This window comes from Eptatretus burgeri, chromosome 11, assembly GCF_056783735.1.
Source record: "Eptatretus burgeri isolate ZD-2024b chromosome 11, Ebu_testis_v1, whole genome shotgun sequence".
Lineage (NCBI taxonomy): Eukaryota > Metazoa > Chordata > Myxini > Myxiniformes > Myxinidae > Eptatretus > Eptatretus burgeri.
This window is the reverse complement of record NC_140971.1, coordinates 70,608,925-70,624,969: the sequence shown is the minus strand read 5'-3', so window position 1 is coordinate 70,624,969 and position 16,045 is coordinate 70,608,925. Positions and strand designations below refer to the sequence as shown.

General features: G+C 48.3%; 1 protein-coding gene across 1 annotated transcript in view; it reads left to right on the top strand.

Annotated features, from left to right (window-relative positions):
* The first annotated feature begins 8,984 nt into the window (after window positions 1–8,984).
* The window catches only part of UBR5 (ubiquitin protein ligase E3 component n-recognin 5), a 219,616-nt gene continuing 212,555 nt past the window's right edge, over window positions 8,985–16,045 (top strand). Inside the window, 1 exon segment of the mRNA XM_085846879.1 lies at window positions 8,985–9,293. Coding sequence (XP_085703005.1) covers window positions 9,232–9,293 — 62 coding nt within the window. The 5' untranslated portion in view covers window positions 8,985–9,231.

The window sequence follows — 16,045 nt, the reverse complement described above, 5'->3', positions numbered from 1 at the left end:
GCAACCTGAAAGAGATTAGTGACTGTAAGGTTGTGGCAGGGGAGAGTGTAGCTCGACAGCATCGATTGGTGGTCTGTAGGATGACTTTAGAGGTGAGGTTGAGGAAGAGAGTGAGGGCTGAACCAAGGACCAGATGGTGGAAGCTGAAGGAGGAAGACTGTTGCGTGAAATTTAGGGAGGAGGTGAGACAGGCGTTGGATGGTGGTAAAGATGGGTGGGATGATTGGGCAACGACAGCAGAAGTTGTGAGGGAGATAGCTAGGAAGGTACTTGGTGTGACATCTGGACAGAGGAAGGAAGATAAGGAGACTTGGTGGTGGAATGAGGAAGTACAGGAAAGTATAAGGAAGAAGGGGTTGGCGAAAAAGAAGTGGGATAGTCAGAGAGATGAAGAAAGTCGGCAGGAGTACAAGGAGTGGCGTCGAAAAGCAAAAAGAGAGGTGGCTAAGGCCAAGGAAAAGGCATATGACGAGCTGTATAAGAAGTTGGATACAAAAGAAGGGGAAAAGGATTTATACCGATTGGCAAGACAGAGGGACCGAGCTGGGAAGGATGTGCTGCAGGTTAGGGTGATAAAGGACGCAAATGGGAATGTGCTGACGAGCGAGGAGAGTGTGTTGAGAAGGTGGATGGAGTACTTTGAGGAGCTGATGAATGAAGAAAATGAGAGAGAGAGAAGGTTGGAAGAGGTGGAGATAGTGAATCTGGAAGTGGGGTGGATCAGTAAGAATGAAGTGAGGACTGCTATGAAGAAGATGAAAAGTGGAAAGGCGGTTGGCCCAGATGGTATACCAGTGGAGGCATGGAAGTGCTTAGGAGAGATGGCAGTGGGGTTGTTAACCAGATTGTTTAATAAAGTCTTGGAAAGTGAGAGGATGCCGGAGGAGTGGAGATTAAGTGTACTGGTTCCGATTTTCAAGAATAAGGGTGATGTGCAGAGCTGTGGAAATTACAGAGGGATAAAGTTGTTAAGCCACACCATGAAGTTGTGGGAAAGAGTCGTGGAAGCTCGGTTGAGAGGAGAGGTGATGATCTGTGAGCAGCAATATGGGTTTATGCCAGGAAAGAGCACCACTGATGCGATGTTTGCTTTGAGAATGTTGATGGAGAAGTATAGGGAAGGCCAGAAAGAGTTACATTGTGTGTTTGTGGATTTAGAGAAAGCTTATGATAGGGTGCCAAGAGAGGAGTTGTGGTATTGTATGAGGAAGTCGGGAGTGTTGGAGAAGTATGTGAGGATCGTGCAGGATATGTATGAGGACAGTGTGACAGCGGTGAGGTGTGCGGTAGGAATGACCGTCCGGTTTAAGGTTAAAGTGGGATTGCACCAAGGATCGACTCTGAGCCCTTTCCTGTTTGCAATGGTGATGGACAGGTTTACGGACGAGATCAGACTGGAGTCTCCATGGACCATGATGTTCGCGGATGACATCATGATCTGTAGGGAGAGTAGGGAGCAGGCTGAATCGAGCCTTGAGAGGTGGAGGTACGCACTGGAGAGAAGGGGAATGTTAGTCAGTCGGAGTAAGACGGAGTACATGTGCGTAAATGAGAGGGAGGGTGGTGGTATGGTGCAGTTGCAAGGAGTTGAGGTGGGGAAGGTGGATTGGTTTAAATACTTGGGATCAACTGTCCAAAGTAACGGAGAGTGTGGGAGAGAAGTGAAAAAGAGAGTGCAGGCAGGATGGAGTGGGTGGAGAAGAGTTGCAGGAGTGATTTGTGACAGAAGGGTAGCTGCAAGAGTGAAGGGGAAAGTATACAAGACGGTAGTGAGACCAGCTATGTTGTATGGTTTGGAGGCGGTGGCGCTAACAAAAAGACAGGAAGCAGAGCTGGAGGTGGCAGAGTTAAAGATGCTGCGATTCTCGTTGGGAGTGACGAGGATGGATAGGATAAGAAATGAGTGTATTAGAGGGACAGCGCAGGTAGGACGGTTTGGAAACAAAGTGAGAGAGGCGAGATTGAGATGGTTTGGACATGTGCACAGGAGGGAAACGGAGTATATCGGGAGAAGGATGTTGAAGATGGAGCCGCCAGGCAGGAGGAGAAGAGGAAGGCCAAAGAAGAGGTTCATGGATGCGGTGAGGGCGGACATGCGGGTGGTTGGAGTGTCAATGGAAGATGTGGAGGATAGAGCGAAATGGAGACAGTTGGTCCGCTGTGGCGACCCCTAACGGGAGCAAGCCGAAAGAGGAAGAAGAAGTTACTTAAAATGCAAATTAAAATCAAGTTTACCTCCCTGTCTTTGCTAGCCATGACATTCGCTGCCATTGACCATTGCAACTCCTACGCCACGGTGAGGCGACAGGGTAGGATTTGTAGGAGACCTGAAAGTACAGTGTCATTAGGTATTCCATGTTCAAATTGTTGTAGTTTTATAATAGTTTAAAAAAAAAAGTTTGCAAAGCATACCACCAAAATGAGATTTATTTCGTTGGGAAGCATGTTGAGTAGAGATGAATTTCTTAACACTTCCAAAGGCCAAACCGTTTTGACACTTGGAAACAAAAAATGTTGTGCACTTTTTTTGATAAATTATTTTTGGAACAATTTTTCTTCAATAAATAAATAATAATAAAAATTGTCTACATGTACACACCTTTATGTCGTTAGCACCTCTTCATAAACAACATTGCTGAGGAAACGGGCCTTCTTCTTTGTTTCCTCATCCAGGGCAAGAATGCAGAGGCTGCTGGATCTGCCAACGTTTTGATCAATTATTTTTGGAACAATTTTTATTCAATAAATAAATAATAATAAAAATTGTCTACATGTACACACCTTTATGTCGTCAGCACCTCTTCAGAAACAACATTGCTGAGGAAACGGCGCTTCTTCTTTGTTTCCTCGTCCAGGGCAAGAATGCAGAGGCTGCTGCATCTGCCAACCATACTGGCCGCCACGTAGAACTGACAATGGCTGAAGAAGTCTCTTGTGCAGAAGACCCCAACACGGTGTAGTGACTGCCTTTGAGATTTATTTACAGTCATGGCAAAGCATGGCCGTACCGGAAACTGCCGACGCCGCAGAGTGAACGGGAAGATGTTGTCAGATGGACTCAATGTTATGCGTGGAATGAGCAATGTGCGTCCAGAATTGACACACATCATAGATTTTGCAACTAACAGATTTGGAAGGATCTGATGGATGATGTACCTTGAGCCATTGCAGTGCCCGCTCTGCTGGTCGAAGTTTCGTAGCAGCATGATCACCATACCCACCTTGAGAGTGATCCGATGTGGAGGCATACCAGATGGACAGAGGGTGTTCAGGAACTCAGGCGGATACAAATGATCACCTTCAGATTCTGCTGTATCGACGCTACAGCAAACATGTTCCTCCCCTTGAAATATGGTTGTCATGTAGTCATTTACCTTATTGACTTCGGAATTGGTCGGACATAGTATAACACGCTCGCATAGCCACTTGGGGTTCGTAATGTTGTTGTGCAAGTCCTTGTACACCCACGTGACAATATCCTGAAGTTTTTCACTTGGAAGAATGAGCAGTTCCCTGAGCTGAATAGCAAATTCACCCTCTTCTGGATTGACAGGAATCTTCCTTTCACCCAGATCCAGCAGGAATTTTGCAAAATCAGATTCGTCCTGTTGTTCTCCAGCACCCTGCATCATCCTCATGTTTACTGTGAGACGAAGTATCTGCACTTTTCTCCACAGGTATGAGCTCTTGAAACACCTTCCAACTATGTCAATCCGGCTACCGTGTGGCACAACAGTAAGGATCTGCCTCCAGTCACCACTGAAAACCATTGTGATGCCGCCAAATGGTTCCTCTGAGCCCCGAAGCCACTGGAATGTTCGATCTGCTGCCTCCAATGCGTGACGATCCATCATTGAAACCTCATCCACCACCATTATATTCGTCATTCGTATGAGTGCTGCAGTGGTGTCATTTTCACTAATGTTGCAAGTGGACTCATCAGTGAGAATGAGAGGACACTTGGTCCTACTATGGAAGGTGACCCCTTTAGGCAACAGAGTAGCTGCAATACCACTTGCAGCAATCGCAAGAGCCACTTTGCCCTTTGCTCACACTTTGTTGAGTATATGAGACAATGTGAATGTTTTCACAGTCTCACGACTTGCATCAACTGCGATCATCCAGCCATGTCCGTGTTCCACACTTGTCATCACTTTATCGACAACAACGCACTGCTCGTCATTAAGAAGGCACTCTGAGCGATGTGAGCCTCAAGTTCTGCTATATTGTGCCCTGTTTCGTGCTCGATGACGCGAGGAATGCGAGATTGGATATGAACTGGTTCAGGCTCAGGAAGGCCAAAGCTCTTCCTGAGCGAAAAGCCGTGCCTCTCAATTTTGTCCCTCAGCTCCAGTAGCACTTCACTCACAATGCGTCCATTTGGCTCATTCACACCTGCTGCACGCATGAAGTCCTCGCACAGCGCTTACTTGTGCCTTTCCCAGAACTGCACGTGGTTGCCTCTGAGGACAAATATGAGCATGTTGGCAAATACTTCGCGGACTGCAGGGCCAAATGCAATATTTGCAGCCTCTTCCATAACAGAATCCACCTCCTGGTCATTGTCAACGATGCCATATGCAATGCAGGCTGCCAGATAGGTCTCCATGACCCTACCACCAACACGACGGAGATCCTGAAAGCATGTGGGGCCAGGCATGCGGTACAGTAGCATGCGTAGATAGTACAACTCGGCATTATGTGAATTGATGGAAATAATGGGGAGCTGCCCAACCGTATCAGCCTTACGGTTATCCTGGAAACTCAGCCTTCTCTTCCACAATTGAAACGTTTTCCTAAAGTCGGTGAAGTGTTGGAACACATCTGGATATAGAACATGACGCACGTGTAGATGGAGATTCATGGCTTCGAAAAAGGCGATGAGCGTTGTTGCAGGGGGTCCTGACTCCGCCACGTTCTGTACGGCACCTTCGTCCTTGAACGTGATCACCTGCTCATCCTGTATATGGAGTGCCAGCATCTCGACTGGTGGGTACTTGATTTGAATGGGGAAATCGTATATGCACCAGTATCCCTCAGATGTGGTGATGCAACGCCCTAGTTCGTATCGTGTCACTTCATCATGTCGTAATGCCTCTCACATCCTCTCATGTGGCTCTAGTCTGACCAGGCACTGGTCCGGGCCCTTTTCAAGGTATTTGTACAGGTACTTCACACTGGTGACAGCACATATGATCTCAAGGTTGATGTGAGCATCGTACCTGAGGACAATATATGGGTTGTAAGGCACAACCCATGCATTGTTAACCAATATGTTAGCACCGCCTCGTATTGTCTTCATGATGGGATCACCAGATGCTGCTTCTGCCGGTCTTCTGTACAGGGGATAGGAGTCATCAGAGAAGCTTGTCGTTTCTCATAGGGCTTTGGGATAGTGCTTTGTGCACTTCCGGTCTGCCAATGCAAGGGCTCAAGATGTTCCATTCCCCACATGGGCCGTGAATCATGTTTGATGTCACGATACGGTGTATTTCCGGATTTGTGCGTTTGTCAGTAATCTCAGCAGAGACCACGCGATCGACATCTGCTGGTGTTCTGGGCTTGTCACGAGGTACCACGGTCAGGAGCATGTGTATATGGGGAAGGTGACGCTTTTGCGTTTCCTTCACCATCACATAAGCGTCCACATGCCCCAAGATGTCATTCTTGAGTAGGTCTGCTTTGAGTGCTTCCACCTTCATATGAAACACCTGGGCGATGATATCAGGTCTTTCATTGGCTGCTAACTCAGTGTGGTACCCCTGGGAGCCGCAGGGTAGCAGAAGTATGTATGATAGAGGGTCATATGCTGGATGCATGGCGTCTATTGTCTGTAAACCTCCTCGTCTGAGGTGAACACCGACTGCCAGCCTTCGAAACTGCTCTGTTGCCATTGCCCCTGGAGTAATGAGAGCCACATCGCTGTCTAGTGAGGGAAGGTTGACGGTACCATGATGAAGGTCTCGGCGCCGTGTGTGACCTGTTAACACAATTTTCAGTTCATTGGCGCTATCATTATGAACCACATACTCAATGGCTGATTTGAATTGCTGGACATATGGGTTGCACTCATGAATGGCCTGTTGTGCTCTTAGCAAAAAATGCTCATTCAGGCTACTGTTCGAGGTGTGGGCACGACGATACTCCAGCTCATGGGCTGGATCGTGAAAGTAGATCTGAGCAAAGCGTGGGGTACAACCCAGATCGGCAAGAGGAGCACCAATGTAATGGTAAACCTTACCTTGTATGCGCACTCCAGGATTGAAGCCAGGCATACCTATCTCTCGGACACCTATACTTGCCATTGCCAACGCGTTGTTGTACTGTTTTGTGTGCTTCACAAAGTCCTGGTTAAGGAAAAGGTTTTTAATAGCATCTGGAGGTTGTGATGGAATTGAACCGGGTTTTGGATTCGTAGGATCATGCTTAAGGTCGACCTTGCCGTGGTTGCAGCAAAATCCTCTTCTCTCCTCGGTCCACACAAAAGCATCACAATGTGAGCATTTAGTGCATTGAAATAATGAGGTCCTGCTCAACGCGTGCGTGTACTCAACATGAAGTTGCTCTCGGAAGAAATCTGTATCATCGTATCGAGCAAGGTTGCGATTCTCACAGTGAGCCTGCTCTAGTCTCGCACAGTGTACGTCCTGATGGCGCAGGGCATCCCTTACTTGCCGGTCTTCTCGCTGGTGAGGGATTTCTTCTGCACGACGCCTTGCCTCACGTTCAGTGTTGTCTGCCAAGCGAGCAGCTCGTTCTTCATCCGTTTCTTCTGCACGACGCCTTGCCTCACGTTCAGTGTTGTCTGCCAAGTGAGCAGCTCGTTCTTCATCCGTTTCAGCTGCACGACACCTTGCCTTGCGTTCAGTGTTGTCTGCCAAGCGAGCAGTTCGTTCTTCATCCGTTTCAGCTGCACGACGCCTTGCCTTGCGTTCAGTGTTGTCTGCCAAGCGAGCAGTTCGTTCTTCATCCGTTTCAGCTGCACGACACCTTGCCTCACGTTCAGTGTTGTCTGCCAAGCGAGCAGTTCGTTCTTCATCCGTTTCAGCTGTACGACGCCTTGTCATGCGTGTTGCGTCGCGTGTCAAGCGAGCAGCTCGTGCTTCATTGGATTCCATTGTGCGTGCATGACGCGCAGCTTTATTCCTTCGCTGTCGTAAACGACGACTGGATTGGGGCATTGTGTTTAAGAAAATTGAGAAAGTACAGAAATCGAGAAAGAAAGAATACAGTAAGTCGATAAATCAAGAAAAAAAATCGAGAAAGAATACAGTAATCGTCACGGACTGGATTGGGGTATTGTGTTTAAGAAAATCGAGAAAGAAATCGAGAAAGTACAGAAATCGAGAAAGAAAGAATACAGTAAGTTGATAAATCAAGAAAAAAATCGAGAGAGAATACACTAATCGCCACTGACTGGATTGGGGTATTGTGTTTAAGAAAATCGAGAAAGAAATCGAGAAAGAATACAGTACTCGTCACTATCCGGAAGTGAAGTCCTCACTGTCCGGAAGTTCGCATATCGCAGTTACGATTATTTGCAATTTAGTTTTAATAGCCAATTATTCAATTAGCGCCAACATATTTTGCCTTTTCCCAATGTCATTGCAAGGAAAAACACAAAGAGAAGAGGAAAGAGGAGAAAAACAAACGTGCAAAAGCATACCAGCTAACTCTGATGTTACCCAAATGTATGCACCGTCTAATATGAAAACGATCATAACTTGGGGCATTGTGTTTATCTATAAATGCGCATAAGTAATCGAGAAATTATTAGAATACACGAAGTCATCAGAAGTCATCATTATCCGGAAGTCTGTACGTTGTAACCCGTAATGGGGACCGCGCCTGAGGTTCCCTTCCCCCATCGGCCACGCCCACGCAGCAACGTGTCTTGTCATTGGTTTGGTAAATAAATGGCCATAATTTGGGAAGCACTTGTCCGATTAATATCAAACCTTGAAAAGGCAATGTAGTTGCAACTGTGTAGTTGGCAAGTTTCAATTATATCGGGAAAACTTATGTCAATACTTTCAATTATGTCGAGAAACAGCGGTCACACACACACACACACACACACACACACACACACACACACACACACACACACACACACACACACACACACACACACACACACACACACACACACACACACACACATACACATACACATACATATCCGCGTTCTTCTTCTTCTTCTTCTTCTTCTTCTTCTTCTTCTTCTTCTTCTTCTTCTTCAGACAAAACCTTTCGGACGCGGCTCTTGGACACATTTGTCGTTGTTTTTGTTCAGTTTTGCGTCTTTGACCTGAACCTGGGTACCTCCAGCACACATGGCACATATACCATTTTTTCCTTTGATTTACAGACCGACACAAACATACATACAAAGAATTTCCTTTTGGAGAGTGGGGCGGCGGTGGTGGGGTTGTGTTTGGGCAACTAAGCAATAGGCGGTATTTTGTTACCCATTGCAAAAACGAGTTGGGCCAAACTCTGTATGGAAGACACTAACAAGGACCCCCCCCCCCCCGAGGGTGAGATGACTTGCCAATGCTCCAGAAGGGAGTGGGTGTTTCTTGTGACACCAAACGAATTGTAGGTTTGTTTAGCAAAGTTTTCTGTAGGATTTCTCGAATTCTGGAAAAAAACCAAATTTCTCCAATTCCTACAACCTGCACAAGCAGATATCACACGGTGTTCGTTGGTGTCACCTTAAAGTGTCTTGATATGTCCGCAAAGGTAACATTTGCTGTTGCCTTGCATGCAAAATGTCCTCAGATGAACCGAGGGTTTTGCGGTGTGCGCTCTATTCTTTTATTACGTACGCATCATGGAAATATGAGCGGGGAAGATATATATTCGAGGCCGGTGATGCGAACAGGAGTGAGGATTGGTTTTTTTTGCGTACGTAATAAAATAGACATCTTCCGTCGTCACGAAATTATTCGCTCGACTTTTTTTCCTTGTGCGCGAGTAAATAATGAAATAAGCAAATAGAGGAAACGTCGAGAGAACGCGTCTCGCGGACAGCAGTGTTTCAGTACGAATCTAGAGGCACGTGGCGTCGCGCGGTTCGAACCGGACGGACGGTTTGAGTGACCAATCGGCGAGCTCCTCCTCAAGGGAACGTCGCAGAGGTTCCGCCAGTCGGGCGCGGCTTCGAGCCTAATGGCGGTGTCGCCTTGTTACTCGGCGCTGCACCTAATCTTCTGAAGTGCAATCGCCATGACTTCGGTGCACTTCGTCGTGCACCCGCTCCCGGGGACCGAGGAGCAACTGTACGATCGGTGCGCGACCACCACACGATCACGATCACGTTTACACTCGTTTACTGTCATTGTTTTGTCGAATCCCATCCCCGGTTCGTCGGCCATGCTCGCCCGCTCCCCGTGCTCTTGAGCTCGTTTAGCGCCGCTAGGAAATTCCGTAGGCTCCGCACGGGCTTCTAGGCCTAGGCTCAATGGCTGCGGTCGTTCGACGCGGGTTTGTCTCTTGGTTTTTGCGAACCCAAAACACCGTGAGCATCGTGGTGCTTCGAGCGGACCGAGCTTGATGATATTTTCGGGTCCGCTCGATCCGTACGACTTGTGCAGATCGTGTGTTTGAATGATTTTCGTGCTCGATGGACTCTGCACGCGTCGCCTTGTCCCTTTTATCGCGGTGTTCACGTGTCGGTCCATGGTCGTGTCCGTTCGACCTGGGATCGTCGGGTCGCGCTTCCATCGCCCTGTTTCCCTCAAGTTCACGTCGTGGGTCGTGATGCCGAACGGGGTGTTTGTCTTGTTTCCTTCGAGGTTTTTCTTTGTTCTCGTTTCGATAAAACGATGGCTTCACCTTTGGCTCTCTTGGAATGGCCGTTCATGTTCCATTTTGTTTCTTTTCCCCTTTCGCTCCACATGAAATGGATCTTCGAGGATTCCGATGCAGGTTTTCTTCCATCATAATGGCTTGTTTGATTTATTTCTTATCATTCCTGTTTCGCTCGATGGAAACACCTCCGATGGACACGATGATTGAAGGCGAGTTTATTCTTTCGTTGTTGGTTGTATTATACAAAATGACGTTGCTCGGTTAGCACACATGAGGGGTCCAGTTTGTGGCCCGCTCCATCTCGAAACGGTCTTGTTTTTATTACAACAACCAACATTTGCTCCACTCTTGTTGAGCCTCCGGAGTAGTGAACTCTCCCTTCGCCATACCCACACACTCGCTCTCCTCCCCCCACACACTCGCTCTCCTCCCTTCGCACCACCCTCTCGCTCTTCTCCCCCCACCCACTCGCTCTTCTCCCCCCACCCACTCGCTCTTCTCCCCCCACCCACTCGCTCTTCTCCCCCCACCCACTCGCTCTTCTCCCCCCACCCACTCGCTCTTCTCCCCCCACCCACTCGCTCTTCTCCCCCACCCACTCGCTCTTCTCCCCCCACCCACTCGCTCTTCTCCCCCCACCCACTCGCTCTTCTCCCCCCACCCACTCGCTCTTCTCCCCCCACCCACTCGCTCTTCTCCCCCCACCCACTCGCTCTTCTCCCCCACCCACTCGCTCTTCTCCCCCCACCCACTCGCTCTCCTCCCCCTCCACCCCTCGCTCTCCTCGCCCTCCCCCTCCACTCCTCGCTCTCCTCGCCCTCCCCCTCCACTCCTCGGTCTCGCCCTCCCCCACCTCCTCGGTCTCGCCCTCCCCCACCTCCTCGGTCTCGCCCTCCCCCACCTCCTCGGTCTCGCCCTCCCCCACCTCCTCGGTCTCGCCCTCCCCCACCTCCTCGGTCTCGCCCTCCCCCACCTCCTCGGTCTCGCCCTCCCCCACTTCCTCGGTTTCGCCCCCTCCACCTCCTCGGTCTCGCCCTCCCCCACCTCCTCGGTCTCGCCCTCCCCCATCTCCTCGGTCTCGCCCTCCCCCACCTCCTCGGTCTCGCCCTCCCCCACCTCCTCGGTCTCGCCCTCCCCCACCTCCTCGGTCTCGCCCTCCCCCACCTCCTCGGTCTCGCCCTCCCCCACCCCTCGCTCTCGCCCTCCCCCACCCCTCGCTCTCGCCCTCCCCCACCCCTCGCTCTCGCCCTCCCCCACCCCTCGCTCTCGCCCTCCCCCACCCCTCGCTCTCGCCCTCCCCCACCCCTCGCTCTCGCCCTCCCCCACCCCTCGCTCTCGCCCTCCCCCACCCCTCGCTCTCGCCCTCCCCCACCCCTCGCTCTCCCCCTCCCCCACCCCTCGCTCTCGCCCTCCCCCTCGCCCTCCCCCCCCCCCTCCCCCTACTCCACCTCCCTTTCTCCCTACCCCACCCCTCGCTCTTACCCTACCCCACCTACTTATAGTGACTGGAGAGCTTAATAAACGACTTTTGTCATGGCATATCATTCTATCACAAATATAATATCACAAAGCCATTGGCATTACTTCGGACTTTGGAAGTTAATTGTTGAATTAATTCATTGATGCCATTTCAAAATGGCCGTGGCACTTCTTTGGTTGAAAGACATTCTGGAATGAGGATATTGAAAATTACTGGGATTTGTGAAGATTGTTCACCAAATTATTGGATTGACACTAATTATGTTTGAAATATATATATATATATATATATATATATATATATATATATATATATATATATATATATATATCTAGACTTTTTTTCCATAGACAAGCATGTAAATACCATCAGTATGTCCAGTCGTGGCCAAAAATATTGACACCCTTGCATTTTTTTTTTCAAATACAAGCATGTAAATACCATCAGTATGTCCAGTCGTGGCCAAAAATATTGACACCCTTGCATTTTTTTCAAATAATTCGCAATTTTCTCAAAAAATAAGTTGAAATTGACAAAAGTATTTTGTCTCCAGAAATCTTTATTTCACTGTGAATATGACAGAACCTTTGTTTTGATTCAGAACTTAATATATCCTCTTAAATCAGAAAATAAAACGAAATGGCATTGACGAAATAATTGACACCCTCACCTTAATATTTGGTATCACGGCCTTTGGGCAAAATAACTGCAGTCAAGCACTTCCTATAGCCATGAATGAGCTTCCTGCACCTCTTTACAGGGGGTTTGTCCCACTCTTCTTGTGTAAACTGCTCGAGTTCTCCCAGATTTGAAGGGTGCCTTCTCCCAACTGCTGTTTTCAGATCTCCGCACAGGTGTTCAATGTGATTTAGATCTGGACTCATTGCTGGCCACTTCAGAACAGTCCAGCATCTGGGTGTGCTCTGGCTTTCAAAAGGAATTAGCCACTGTGGCTAATCCAGGTTTAGAATGATTAGCCACAGGAGAAAGGAAATGGCCACATATTTTATTCAAAAGTTTTTTTTTTTTAGCAATATGAAATAATAAGTTACTTTTAAGGCGGATGTGTGAGTTTGATGGGTGAGGTTGGTTGGATTGTTCAGATTGGTTGGATGAGTGAGTTTGACGTGTGAGATTGGTTGAATGAACGACCATCAGGGGAGGTGGTGATTTGAAGGATGGTGGTGGTGGTGGTGATGGTGTGTTAGTGGGGGGGGGGGGTATGGTCGTTGTGCCTTTAGTAGGTGGTAGTGGGGGATGGGGGTGGTTGTGGACCAGCATTGGACCAACCTCATGCCAGTCAAACTCACTCATCCAACCAATCTCACCCAACAACTTCACTCATCCAACCAATCTCACCCAACAACTTCACTCATCCAACCAATCTCCATCAAACTCACTCATCCAACCAATCTCCATCAAACTCACTCATCCAACCAATCTCACACATCAAACTCGCACTTCCAACCAATGTCACACATCAAACTCTCATATCTCAATCTCACCCATCAACTTCACTCATCCAACCAATCAAAGTCACCCATCAAACTCACTCATCCAAACAAACTCTCTCATCCAAACGAACTCGTACTACTACTGATTGTGTCAAAACTCACCTGGCAACCAATGACCCAACGAAGCATGTAGCGCTGAGTAGTGCCGAATCGTTCCGGAAATTTTTTTTTTTTCAAAAAAATTAAAATACAATTTTGAGACGAGAATCATGGGAATCATGCGTAATTTCGGTGTTTTTTTTTTTTTTTTTTTTTTTTACTAGAGACTAGTTTAAAACTACTAAAGTTAGTATATATAAGCTTGTACAAAATCACGCGTCATTCCCGTAATCAAAACATACAAAATGGCGGCCGTCTAAACGAAGGTTGAATTCTGTGCTAAAATCACCCAAAATTCGTTTAAAACTGGTAAAAAAAATAAAAAACACTAAAACATGGATTAGCCACAGTGACGAATGGGTGGTTTAAAATATTAGCCACAGGTAAGGGGGATTCGCCCTATGGCAACGTGGCGAGCAGCAGCGCACACCCAGAGCATTTTGTCTTGAACCATTCCTGGGTGCTTTTTGAAGTGTGTTTGGGGTCATTGTCCTGAAGACCCATGACCTTTGACGGAGACCCAGCTTTCTGACACTGGGTTGAACATTGCACTCCAAAATGCCTTGGTTAACCCCCCTGATTTAATGATGCTATGCACACATTCAAGGCCCCCAGTGCCAGTGGAAGCACAGCAACCCCAAAACGTCACTGAACCTCCTCCATGTTTGTCTGTAGGGAAGGTGTTCTTTTCTTTGAAGGCTTCATTTTGTTTTCTCTAAACATGGAGATGATGTGCTTTACCAAAAAGCTCCAATTTGGTCTCATCTGTCCACAGGACATACTCCCAGAAGGATTTTGGCTTGTTCAGGTGTGTTTTGGCAAACTCTAGTCGGGCTTTCTTATGTCTCTCTCTCAGCAGTGGGATCCTCCTGGGTCTCCTACCATAGAACCCCCTTTCATTGAGTTAGCGATGGATGGTGCGAGTTGAAGCTGTCGTACCTTGTAGCTGAAGGTCAGCTCAAATCTGTTTGGCAGTTGATCGATGTGCTTTCTCCGACATTTGATGAACAATCCTTCACTGCAATGTTTGATCAAGTTTTCTCTTGTGGCCACGTCCAAGGAGGTTGGCTGCAGTGCTGTGGGCCTTGAACTTCCTGATAACATTGCGTACAGTGGACACAGGAACATCAAGGTCTCTGTAGATGGACTTTGTAGCCTTGAGATTGTCCATTCTTGGCTACAATCTTGTGTCTGACCTCTGACAATTCTCTTGTTTTCAGCCTTTTGTCCATGCTCATTGCAGTGCACACAGTGACACAAAGCAGCAGAATGACTCCTTTTCTCGATTCAAACTGGTTGAATGAGTGTTTTTTTTTCATATTGCAGGTACCTGCAACTCACCACAGGTGAAATATAATCATTTCAAACAACTTCTAAAAGGTGCCAATAATATTGTCCGGGCCATTTTAGGATTTCTGTGTGGAATATGTTCTGTTCTGAGTCTGTGAGGTCGGTGGTGATTCAAACCCCGGCCGAGTTATGCCAATGACTCAAAGTGGTACGTGCTGCTTCCCTGCTTTGATGCTCAGCATTTGAAAGGAAAGAGCACGGACAAACAATGCTGGAAGGCAATGGCAAACCAACCATTATAACTCTTGGCAAGAAATTGCTTCGGCAGCATCAACGCTCTGAAAATAGAGCATGGGACAGGTTTAAAAAAAAATTTATTTTAATTAATTATTATTGTATTCCAGTACATGTATGTGTACTAGGGTGGGCCAGCCTTGCATGCAAAATTTAAACCGAAAATTTCTTGAGCTGTCGCTCTTTAAGTTTGTTCCATTGTGAAAAGAAATATCACACAAAATTTCATCCATTTTGGATCATATTGTTTTGGTTGAGGAAATTCGCAAACCACCATTCAGGTCCCGTAGGTGAGATATCTCTGTAAGTACATGTGTAGTTAGCCCCAAACCCGTTGTTTAGAGGGAATAAATGTGATTCATTCGGGCTGCGACCCTTTAAGATAGCCATTTTTCTGTTCTATCTTTATTTTGAACCAACCACATCTCAACCGCCATCACACAACAACCACCAACCGCAACGCCGCTTCACAACAACAACAACGCCAACAGCCACGACCTTTACCTTCACAACTTGCTCTCGCAAACATTGCATCACCACCATTCCAAGCGTCGCCATGGCCATAAACCACCACAATAAACTCTCCACCACCTTCACCTCTTCTCCTTCTGCGGCCATTCCCGCACCACTTGTGAACGCCGAACGTCAGGCTGTCCTGGCCTCGTACAGGGCGCGTGCTGAGCCGCGGGTACAAAGAGCGACCTTTCCGAGGGGAAGTCGGATCAGGAATGATACACGCCCACTTCTGTTCCATCCTATCAGCAAGCGCGGGGCGATTTGGCCCCGCCTCCAGGCGCGTCGGAGTAGAATCGATATATGCAAATTCGAGGATCAGGGGAGGTTCACGCCCACTTTTCCTCCGTCCAATGGGCGGGCGTGGCTCCGCCCCCGAGCTCATCCTGATCCGGAAATTTGCATATGGGTTCTCCTGCCGGACTATAAAGCGCCGAGCGCGGGGCGAATTCAGTCAGTTTTGGGCTCGGGCGAGTTGGAGAGGTGTGGCGGCGGTGAAGTGTGGCAGTGGAATAGTGTGGCAGCGGAAGAGTGTGGCAGCAGCAGTCAAGACAGGTCTGGAGGAGAGTCAGTCTGTCGGGGAGCTGCAGAGAGGTGAAGCCGGGAGCGCGGTCGAGGTCGCAGTGGAGTCGCTCGTCGCGGGACCCAAGCAAGCCAGCTATCCTCTTTCCCCAGAGCATCAACAATTCCCCCCTTCCCCCCCGCGCTGAGATAGTGCGGAAAGGGGGCCCTGATCCCACACCATTCCAATCAATGCCAACGAAACCCACGGAGGAGCGCGGAGTCGGGGCACCGCCACGACATTTGCGGCTCATCACAAGACGGGTAGGCTCCGCCCGGTCTTGCGCCCACAGACCACGTCTGCTCCCTTGTCGTTGAGGGTGGTCCTTTTCTTTTGCTTTTGAGTATATGTGTTGTCGGCGCCGTCTGTAAAGTAAAACTGTGTAAGTGTTGCCGTGTGCTCGCGTAGTCGGTAGTAGATCTGCATTGTTGTGTTTCTTTTGTAACATTTGCTTTTGGTGCATAATTGTTGTAATTG